The following is a 10,669-nucleotide window of genomic DNA, read 5'->3' on the forward strand; positions in this document are numbered from 1 at the left end:
ACGTAAATTAAGAAAAAACCAACAACTAATGTCTTGCAATTCTTGGACAATTGTGCTTGATTTTCAAATAAATCCCCTTATTATTTAATGATATAAACTATAAATATGCCAAAAAAGAAAGTTTCAGATGTCTTATTACATTACTTATAAATATCTACAATATGGAACGCCAAATTAATTTCCTAATACCTAATACAACAAAAGATGAAAGAGAAACCTCGAAATCACATAGTTGCTGTTAGTTACCACGACAGCCAAACAATTACTACCAGGTTACTACACACAGTAAGTTAGTAACTAAGGCAACCCATGGCATTACGCATAGCGCGTCTATATTGGGAACACTGGCTGTGAACCAGAGGGTCACTCCATGACGCAGCGACGCACGCAGGGCGTTGTTCTTCCATAATGAGACTTTATAACAGAACGTCAGTCCTGGCATCAATCTAGTCTGAGAGCGACTTTTAGAACAGAGGACTACCGCTGTCGGACTCTTTTTCGGGCAAACTTGCTTTTGCTTCTCTTTTTGTGGACATACAAGCTCTACGCTCGAAGTAAGTGGACTTTGCTTTTTTCTAAACTTAGTTACGTTCAGGTGCACTCAGGCAGTTCCGGCGGATTAAAGGGAGAAACGAGATTTTCCCCGCGCAGACTGCTTCATTGCGCGTACACACAGACACGGGGGAATTGAGCTGTCATCGCAAATAAACTGGCATTAAGTTTAGCATATTAATTTCAACTATAGACAGAATTAATAAGCCTTTGTCTAATCGTGTTTCCTTCGCTTTGTTTTAACAAGTCATTTTGCTACCCGAAAAAAACCGAATATAACTGAAACAAATGCAGTTTTGTAAATGATATATGGCGGATTTAAGGAGTTTCAAAGAAAAAAAAGACGTATTATTATTTTATTTATTTATTTATTTTTGCTTAAAAAAGCCAAGATTTTGTGTTGTTTGGAACAAGTTAAAGCAAAAAGGGTCCCTCCTGAGATAATCTTTAAAGTTTAATCATATTGACAAACTTGCTGTTACACTGGCTGTGACTCAAAGGCACCATACCTCTGACTATATGAAGAATATCGTTAATTATTTACCGTCTTTTGAAACTGATGTTATGGAAGGATCCTGTCATCTCAAACAGACAGGCTGAGATAAAATTTCTTAAAAGGCTGTCCGCGTTGAACGTGCTGCAGCGACACACCCATATCCCACCAATCTGACATCCACACAAATACACACACACGTACATTGACCGTCTGATTGTCTCCTCTACTCACTGCTTTCCAGATCATCTGTAAAGATGCTGCTCCTGCTACTTGGAATCATCTTCCTGCACCTCGCTGCTCTGGTTCTCCTCTTTGTGTCAACAATTGTCAGCGTGAGTGAAAATGACATGTTTACCCATGTCTCTGTTTGTTCAGATGTCATAGTGAGCATGCACACAGAGCAGGAGCAATTAGAAAGGCATGCATGTGCACTCAGTATCCTGAAGATATAAGATATCGTGGAGGATTACATGCAAACTGACTCTCTTGGAGCCGTTATGGATGTTTTACCTCCATCACTAAACATAAAATAATTATTATTCAACTTATTTATGTGTGTCTTAGGAATAGAACTATGCCAATGAGATCTATTTCTCTTATTGACTGAGTTGTATGTTGTTGCCACCAGGTATGGACAACAGGTGAATCTACCACATCAGACCTATGGATAAACTGTACTACCTCTGGATGTATCCCAGCATCAACTGGAGGTCAGATACCAGCCTCACTTATATTTTGCTGTTTGCCTTTAAACTGTTTGTTGACAATACAGTGGCTGGGGAATTTACTGGGAATTTACATGCTGCTCTGTTCTCTCTGAAGCTCAGTTTTAAACTTGCTTTACTTTAAAAATCCATCATTTACCTACCCTATGGTGTGGGTGTGTCACAGTTACTCTGGAACTGTGGTGCCATCTAGGGCAGAGAATGTGGCAGTGCTGTTTTGAAGTGCTAGCTGATAGGCTGCCACTGTATAAATAGTCGTGGTGCGATGTCCATATTCAGGTCTCGTGTTGGGAGTCCATAGTAACAGAGCTGTGGAGAATCAGGGTGGGGCTGCAAAGAGTATTTAAAGTTTTAAATCTATGTGCGTGTGTGTTTGAAACCAGGGAAACCTTGGACCACCGTGAGCAGAACATAGCATGCTGATAGTGGGTCACGCCCAGAGTAAGATCTTAGTGTCCCGTGTTAGCTTGCAGGGATCATTAGGACAATTTAAGGCAGCAGGTGCAGCGTTAGGAGATTTATGTACACAAAGTCAGACACTGGATGCTTTAATTAGAAATACTGATATTCATATTGATAGTAGACACTAAATACAAATATTTTACAATGTCAAAACAGTCAAAGAGTGATATATTTTCCTCTTCATGAATGTTCACTCTGCATCAGCTGTATGTTTTGCTACTAAAAGTGCCGTCACAGTGCTGCAAGAGCTGCTGGCTGTAGCTGGCTGATGTCATTTGTCTAGTATGAGCTGCGTTCAGCCAGTGTGTATTTTGTCAGGGGCAGCAGTGGTTGCACACTCTGCCAGGTAGTTTGATGGTGCAGTCAGTTTGTTTGACTTGCTTTCACTGGTGCACTGACGCAGAGTGTTTATTTAACAAGGCGCGTGTGCCGTTCCCAGGTCTTTGCTTTGGCTTTGAGAGATGGAAGATAGTGGTCTGCTCGCACGTTGGGGCCAAGCCTGCGTTCAAAAGAGCTTTTGGAAGCTTTGCTGAGCAATCAACTTTCCTCTGAACCAAATCATAATCATGGGCATCACAGTTATTTTTAGGGAATTTCTAAACCTTCAGTGTTGCCATGAAGAAAAGAAAAACACACACACACACACACTGTGTGATGCCACAGTTATCAAATGCTGAGTGAGTTAAACATCACGTGCTTGCAGCCAGGAAAATTACTTCACAAAATTTACTTGCTCTAAATTTAGCGGTCGAGGAATGTCTGCTGCCCCAGCACAGACCTACACCACATAAACAAGTGAGGGAATACTACAGCAGTTTTATTTTTGCTGTTCACTGTTTTGGGAAAAGCTTCAACAGTTACTTTCCTGTTTTGAATTTCAGCAGAATCCTTTAGTTGCTCTTCCTGGAAGTTATTTCCGTAATAATAATGAACCCAGACCCAGTTTATGTTCATTTTTGAATGCGAGTCCCTCTTGGGTTTCTGTGTTATTTTGAACCGTGAAGCACGCCTCATGCCGGGAAATGCGCGATGTCACTGTTTCCTACTACTGGTCGGGAAAGAAGGAAGGAAGGAGGGCTGGAGGGCTGTTTATTAGAAATCAGTGTACTGTCGCTGCATTCACAAAATGTTATCACAGATTTATATATAACATTTGAAAACACGGTTATCATAGTGGAATCTAATTGTTGCGTGGGTGTGGTATCAAGCTGGCGACATTTTATGGATGGAGATTTGCAATGTGTCATGTTTCTTCCCATATCTCATCTATGAGCCAGTGGTCCTCGGGACATTCTCTGCTGCTGCCATTGTAGGAAACCTGACTCCGAGCTGGTAACTCTATGTAGTCATCATGCAGTTTCACCAGAAAAACTGTGATTGTTTTTTAAACGGCCACAGAATAAAATGCATGAAATGTGTTACAGGGTAATGAATTGTTGTAATGCTGAGTTAAAATGCGGTCAGTTAAAGTGAAAAACATCACACAAAGTAAGCTGTTTTATTGCTTAATCATCCTTGTTGTTCTTGAGAACGAGCACTAATAAATTATGCACTGTGCCTTTTTTCACTTTGTAAGTGCGCCTCCATTAAAACCGCAATATGCCTCTTATTTAAAAAAAAGTAAGAGAATCAATAAATCACAGATGTATGAGAATTTTGAAGTAGACAAATCCATATATTTCAATGTCAAACCTTCGCAGAGGCATGCATACAGATTGAGTTATATTAAAGAAATACATATTTTAAAGACTTATCTGGAGTACTTGCAGGCGTCAGGACTGGACAGCAGCTAGTGAGTGGCATTTGCAACTTATGCCAATACACACAGATCTAGGGAGATAAGAGCACAAAAATAGAAATAGTAAATGTGACTAAAGCGAAAGACTAAATAAGTATATAGAGGAAGGGAAAGCGCGAGTGCTTCAGGAAACCTGTGGGGCAGGAAGTGAGGTAAGGTGAGAAACCTGATAGGGCCTGATGGGGTAGGAAGTAAGCATGGAAAACCATCAGTCAAGAAATAGACACTGCTTGGAAGTCCAATGATTCCTGGAATGGCAGCACGAGTAAAACGCAAAAACACACAACCATACATGGAGATTGAGCACCAGTAGAGTAGATGGTGCATGGTGGACTCTGTCAATACAGGTGTCTAATGGGTTAATAGCTTCTAGAAGCCTGGCCTTGGAGGAAAAATCAATATGGCACATTTAGTCATAGGTCCTACTGTGAGGGGCTCACAGAGCTTTTAGAAATAAGATACCTAGGTTTCATTGTTAAGGATCCATTATAGATTCCCAGAAGTCAACAATGCCAGGGCTTCCTCATTATGTTTTATTTGTGAGGATGCTTAAATTCAGCAGGGGCACAGTACAACAGTACACTTTGGGTTTGGATTTTTTTCATTTCTGTCTTCTCATCCTGTTGTGTGTTCATTAAGTCAATCAAACATCTATTATGCTCTGGTTCATGATGACTGGCGTGCTGTTGCTGACAGGACTCTCTCTCTCTTTTCAACTCCCCTCTCTCCCCTGCAGAGTGGATTCAGTCGGTCCAGGCTGTCATGATCCTATCCATCATCTTCAGCTGCCTGTCTCTCGTCCTCTTCTTCTGCCAGCTCTTCACTTTGCAGAAGGGTGGACGCTTCTTCCTCACTGGAACCTTCCAGATCCTTGCCAGTGAGTTCATCACCCTTAACACATTCACATAATTTTTATATTACGTGAGTAAATATAATAAAAATGTATTTAAAAAATTAGGCATTTCATTGATAACAGTAGCAACCAAATAAATCAGCTTTTTTTTTTCAATTTTGAGAAGCTGAAAAATTGAAATCTTCTTTATTTTCCCAAGAATAACTAATATACATGGTCACTGAAATGTTTTAGAACACCGCAGTTTTTTTTTTTAAATTGAAATTTAAACAGCTCTCATCAAATGTGTCCCAACTTTCATTGACTACTTATAACCTCATCGATCCACGTGTAGGGTAGCATGAGTATTGTACTGCAAAAAGATGTGTGTTGCTATAAAAATTGCAAGTAAAAGGCAAATAACAAAGGAAGAGAGACAGAAGATCATAATGCTTGAAAGTGTAGGTTGTTCCTGTCAGAGAAATGGTGAAGAAACTCAATGTGTCAGTGAGTACAGTCACCTTCACCATTAAAAGGCACTCAGAAACTTGGAGAAACTCTGACAGGAAGTTGAGTCATCAGGTTGTGTGACAGCCAATTCACAAGACCACAGCTTTAAATGTTCAGTTCAAGAGTAATCGTGGTAAGCAAGTCTCATTTTTGACTGTAAAGAGAAGGCTTTAAGTTGAAGGTTTGACGGGTTGAGCTGCAGCAAGAAAGCCATTGCTAAGATGCCAGAATAAGAAAAAAAGGGCTTGCCTGATCCATGAAACACAGCCAATGGACTACTGAAGACTGGAAGAAGGTGTCATGGACTGATGAATCAAGATTTGAAATCTTTGGTTGATCAGCCAAGATTTTCTTTACACCGTCACGTAAGCAAAAGGATGGTTCCCCAACATGTGACATCAAATGTCAAACATGAAGGAGGAAGCGTGATGGTCTGGGGCTGTTTTGCTGGATCCAGAGTCAGTGACTTGCATAGAGTAACCAAAATGGCTACCATAGCATTCTGCCATGCAGTGCCCTCTGGGAAGTGCATGCAAACTTTTGACTGGTAGTCTAGCTTCCGCACTACTCTGACCTGCATTAATAACACAGCAACACCTGGGTAGTCTCAAAAGGTGCTACTCATACAGTACAAATCCACCACCACCACCACCAAGAAACCGTTAGTGGATGCTCACTTTCCATGTTCTATTGGAGAGAATCAGATTTAGGTATGAGCCAGTTACTAATGGTTTTTATACTCCCCTTGTTCATTGTACTCCATGCCCTTTGGCCAGAGAGCATCTCTACTGCAAGTCCATTGTGTTCTCTCTTGGCAGCCCTTTACAAAATCCCAGGTTTTCTCTCCACGGTGCCAGCACATTGCCTGGCACCCAGTTGCCCACTCAACCAAACAGGAATGACACTGGGAACACTGCCAGCCGCGCAGTGTTCAAATGTCAGTAAGGCTGGCGGTGGGAGGTGTGGCGTGGGAGGATGGGGGGGTCTGACAAACAGATCGTGCCATGTCAGACAAGGTTGGTCGGTGGGCAGAGCTGGAAAAGCTTACATAGGCCACAATGGGGTTCAACAAGCATGAAAAAGTGTGATGTAATGCGGGGGAATGCCTTCTGGGAAACTGACCTGCTCGTTACTGCCGCCAAGCAGGGTTCAGCCCAGGACACAAGACACACAGAAACCTGATCTAACACTAAGATGATTATGGCCAGTATTATTAAAAAGTCACCTTTTCCCCCTTGCAGGTTTGTTTGTGATGAGCGGAGCCATCATCTACACGGTGATGAGTCCAGAATGGGTGCCGGAGGGAAATTCATTTGGCTACTCCTACATCCTGGCGTGGGTGGCCTTCCCCTTGGCGCTGATCAGCGGACTCATCTATGTCATCTTGAGGAAGCGAGAATGAGCCGTCACTCCATCCCACTGTTCCCAGTAACACCCCCCCCCCCCCCCCCCCGCCCAACTGCAAGTGCTATCAGTACCCCTCTGAAGTATAACTCGTGACGCCCAACTACCAGTGGAGCCACCAGGCCAAAACACCCAGTTCACAGAAGGGGGGATTAATACCAAAAATCAAACCAAAACACGAAAACACCAATACTGTCTCAGTTTAAAGATGTATATAGTATCTATGGTTTAAAACATATTTATAACACTTTTTACATATATGTACATAGTTTTTGTGTTGCTCTGTCAATGGATACTATGAGCTTTATTTTAGCTGATTAAGTGCCTCAGTCTTTGTTTGTAATGATGAAATAATTATAGACTATTTTTGTTGTGGGATTTTTTTTTTTTTTTTTTTGCCTTTTTTGTTTTGGTAATTGCCAAGTAATAAGTAAGAGAGAAAAAAAAGTGTTTCTTGAAGTATACTAACCAAAGTGCATGTATAGAAATAGAGAGGTTAATTAAGCATTTTCGACGGGGTTGCTTTACAAAAGAGAGTGGTAACATCCATGGATGTAGCATAGCCATGAATATGGATTTGGTCCTTTTCTATTTGTGAATTTGCAAGTTTAAGTGTATTTGTTTTCAGTCTTTTTTCCATTTCTTACTTTCAACAAAAGATGGTGCTATGTATTTATCATTCCTATTACTGATAGCAATCATTTACAGCAGAGTTGCTTTGTTATTGTTTAGAGTCAAACAGCTTGCCATTAATTAAAGTGAGACTCAGCCAGCGGTGCACTTCTACATCTAGTGCCGGGCTGCTTCTTTAGGGAACACAGCCGATTTCACTTTGCAGTGTCAGATTATTTTTTTCCCCCTTTTATCAGCTACTGTAAACGGCGGATAAACACGGTTGGGGTGGTGCACTAATGTAATCGAAAGTCATTTAGAATGGAATGTCAGTATTATTCTGCGAGTTTATAGTCTGATCACAGAGAAAGAACTTTAAATAAGCTTTTATTTTTATTCTTGCCTTAATTTTCCATCATTCTGATGTTTGTGTTCGCCTCGCGCGTATGGCTGTTCAATTCTCAAGAAGTCTTTGTAGAAAAGTATCAGAAAGAGCATAATCACTGTGGGGCATTATACCGAAAGGAAGAAGTTATACATTTAACGCTACTAGAATAAATGCCACCAAGTTGAAGCCATATAAAATATGAGATGATAGGAAAAACATGACTGAAATATTAACTCTATTAAGTGATAAAAGGACAGAGAGGTTTGCAGTAATGATACAACTGTCTGTTTCACATACTTGAAGTTTGACATGCTGCAGTCTCTGCCCACTGACGTTTAGATGGTTTTTTGTCTACTGTATAAAACCTTTACTGTTTATATGTTGTGCATAACAAATGTTTATGACAATCTAGCCTAAAACACTCACTTACTAAATAAAACTACTTTCACATTATCTAATATTGTGTATTCCACTGTTACAAGGGACTGTAACACTCTATGCATGTAAAGTAAACCGTTACATTTTGCAGAAGTCATTTTGCTGTTTGCCCGTAAACTTTGAGACACACTTTTCTGAGCTCCAAAAGCTTAATGTGGAAAATGATGATTACTACCCATGTGTCGTGGCATATTTGCTATTACTGACGTGTGTGAAAACGTTTGAGATCAGTCGAAGACATCGGCAACTGAAACGCAGCCTGTAAATGTCTGTGTGCAATTTAGCCAGTCAAACCTAGGTTAGTGCGTGTGGTTGCAAATGCTGTATGCGACTTGTGTCACCCACACGGCGCACGATGCCAGCTATTCAAAACACGCAGATAGCGTTTCAGTGTATACTGTGTCTCTCGTGACATCAGACATAAGAGGACTGGGAGCATGTTCTGAACACTAATGAGAAAGCATCTGTCCTCCACTTGATGGCATCTCCTCTGAGATCCTCTCCCCTTCCAAAAAAGAACTACACTGTGTTGGATTCAAGTATTTCATTCTGAGCTTACACTAGATAATAGTCTGCTATGGTTTTTCAGCATGATGCTCTTCATTGGGTCCAGTTAGAAGAGACTGCCTCTAATGACAACTGCCTTCTTGATTATTTTGTGTAAAGCTGCCACTTTCAGCTGTGCTATGTTTACACCAAAACCAAATGCTCTTGATATTACCAAAAGCTACTTTGAATTTAACCATTAAAGGATGATTCTTGCCACCTTAATGGAGCTTACTGTGTCTTTCAGTCGCAGTGCACACATCTATAACATATCTAATCAATCTGAAGAACACTCAGCCGTTCTGACTAATGGAGTCTGAATATTCTGTTTCTATAACAGTCACTCCTCAGCTAGCACTTTTGCACTGAGCTGATGATGCGTCTAAATCTCCAGCAGTGAAAGAGTACACTCTAAAGAAAGATTCTTGTTGCAGGCTCAGGCGGTCACAGTCTCCTACTACTGCCCCCTCTGACATTCTAGCACTGGGTAAAATGGGAACACTGCATTCTGGTCTGCGAGCGTGTGGGTGTGTGTTGTTGTTGTTGTTTACAGACTGGGAAAGTCTCTGTGTGTGCAGATGTGCATACCACATTATACCATTCCAATGTATGATGTCATCATGGTGTACCCGGGCACATTTCAATTTCCTTAGGTCAATGTACATAGTTACAGGCTTAAAAATTTTGCATGTCCTGTGCAATACTGCCATCCAGTGGAAGCACACAGTAGCAAAGCCAACATTTACTATATGTCTCATACTAGATTAGCAAACACTGCCGCTGTGTGGTACAATTGGAGTACTGCACGTCATTTCACCATCTACCATTGAACCGAGAAGGGAGACCGACCGAAATAGCCTCTGGTGGGTGTGGCAGATCATATTCTTTTCTTAATGAAGTGTGTCAAACCTCGTTAACGCCTTATATGATGATTAAGGTTTGTCTGGAACTCAGCTTGTTTGTGACGGTACATCACTGCCATTAGTATGCATGTATGAGGTAGAGGGGGGTGATTCTGCCAACTAGTCTACTTTAGTCAGACTGATAAATGTGCCTCCTCCAAAGCCATTATGAAGCTTCTTCTGCACAAGACATCATCAGACGTAAAGGTAGAAGACAGATTACTCTTCTCCATTTGATAAAGTATTATTACCATTATTAATAATACAACAAAGCCAGATTCAAAAAAGAAATAGAGAGACTACAGACTGCAATTTAAATTCCTAAGCTCACAACAGAACTGACCAGTACTTCTTTACAAAAGAGATCTTTATTTTAAGGGACAGAGTTAAATGAAAATTTAAGTTAAAAAAGAAGAAGACAAAAACAAAGTAAAAAACAAACTAACAAAATCAAGTCAAGTCAAATGAGCAGACAGTGAAGAAATTGAAAATGGGCAACAGGTTACAGTTACAACTATATTGAGTATACTGTCACTTTTTACCAGTCTGCCATTGTAAATTCCAGCAAAGATTTCTGGCACAAGTTCACCTACTTCCAAGGTGCATGGAGAGGATGAAAAAAATCCCAATGCAGGAACTCCAACAACACTTAAAGGGAAGAGGAACAACTTTATCGTCTGACCAACGCGTTTCGGCTTGTGGCCTTCATCAGGGTCATCCATGCTATTGTAAATTACAATTTCTCTAAATTTGCCTGGTTAAATGAAGGTTATGTACTGACTAGCTGCACCATCTTATGGTACAAATCAGTATTACATAAGGGCAGCTAGCCTCGTTTCTGCTTCACTGCTCAGTGATCGTGTTGAACATAAAATAATAAGTTGTCAAGTTAAGATTAAAAATAGTCTAAAACCTTCCAAACACAAGAATTTACAACAAGTAGCTTTAAAATGCTGTTTGGCATCATCTGTATACACTTCAATGGGCCTAGATGGTTCCCATCA

At 40.6% G+C, this 10,669-nt stretch overlaps 1 protein-coding gene across 1 annotated transcript; it reads left to right on the forward strand.

Annotated features, from left to right (window-relative positions):
* Positions 1 to 404: 404 nt before the first annotated feature.
* On the forward strand, positions 405 to 8,988 carry pmp22b (peripheral myelin protein 22b). The gene is made up of 5 exons (XM_085466743.1): positions 405 to 554; positions 1,290 to 1,380; positions 1,677 to 1,758; positions 4,770 to 4,910; positions 6,617 to 8,988. The coding sequence occupies exons 2-5, from the start codon at positions 1,303 to 1,305 to the stop codon at positions 6,775 to 6,777; spliced, it is 462 nt and encodes a 153-aa protein (XP_085322869.1). The 5' UTR covers positions 405 to 554; positions 1,290 to 1,302; the 3' UTR covers positions 6,778 to 8,988.
* Positions 8,989 to 10,669: the final 1,681 nt, after the last annotated feature.

Source organism: Copadichromis virginalis, linkage group LG8 (assembly GCF_057382275.1).
Source record: "Copadichromis virginalis isolate Kocher_CV1m ecotype Utaka linkage group LG8, C_Virginalis_male_GT1.1, whole genome shotgun sequence".
NCBI classification, from domain to species: domain Eukaryota; kingdom Metazoa; phylum Chordata; class Actinopteri; order Cichliformes; family Cichlidae; genus Copadichromis; species Copadichromis virginalis.

What these genes read in the sequence shown, in the direction of transcription:
- pmp22b (XM_085466743.1), top strand. Translation starts at nt 1,303, where the DNA reads ATGCTGCTCCTGCTACTTGGAATCATCTTCCTGCACCTCGCTGCTCTG. An exon ending in TATCCCAGCATCAACTGGAG is followed by an intron (nt 1,759 to 4,769) that starts GTCAGATACCAG and finishes TCTCCCCTGCAG; the next exon opens with AGTGGATTCAGTCGGTCCAG. An exon ending in AACCTTCCAGATCCTTGCCA is followed by an intron (nt 4,911 to 6,616) that starts GTGAGTTCATCA and finishes TCCCCCTTGCAG; the next exon opens with GTTTGTTTGTGATGAGCGGA.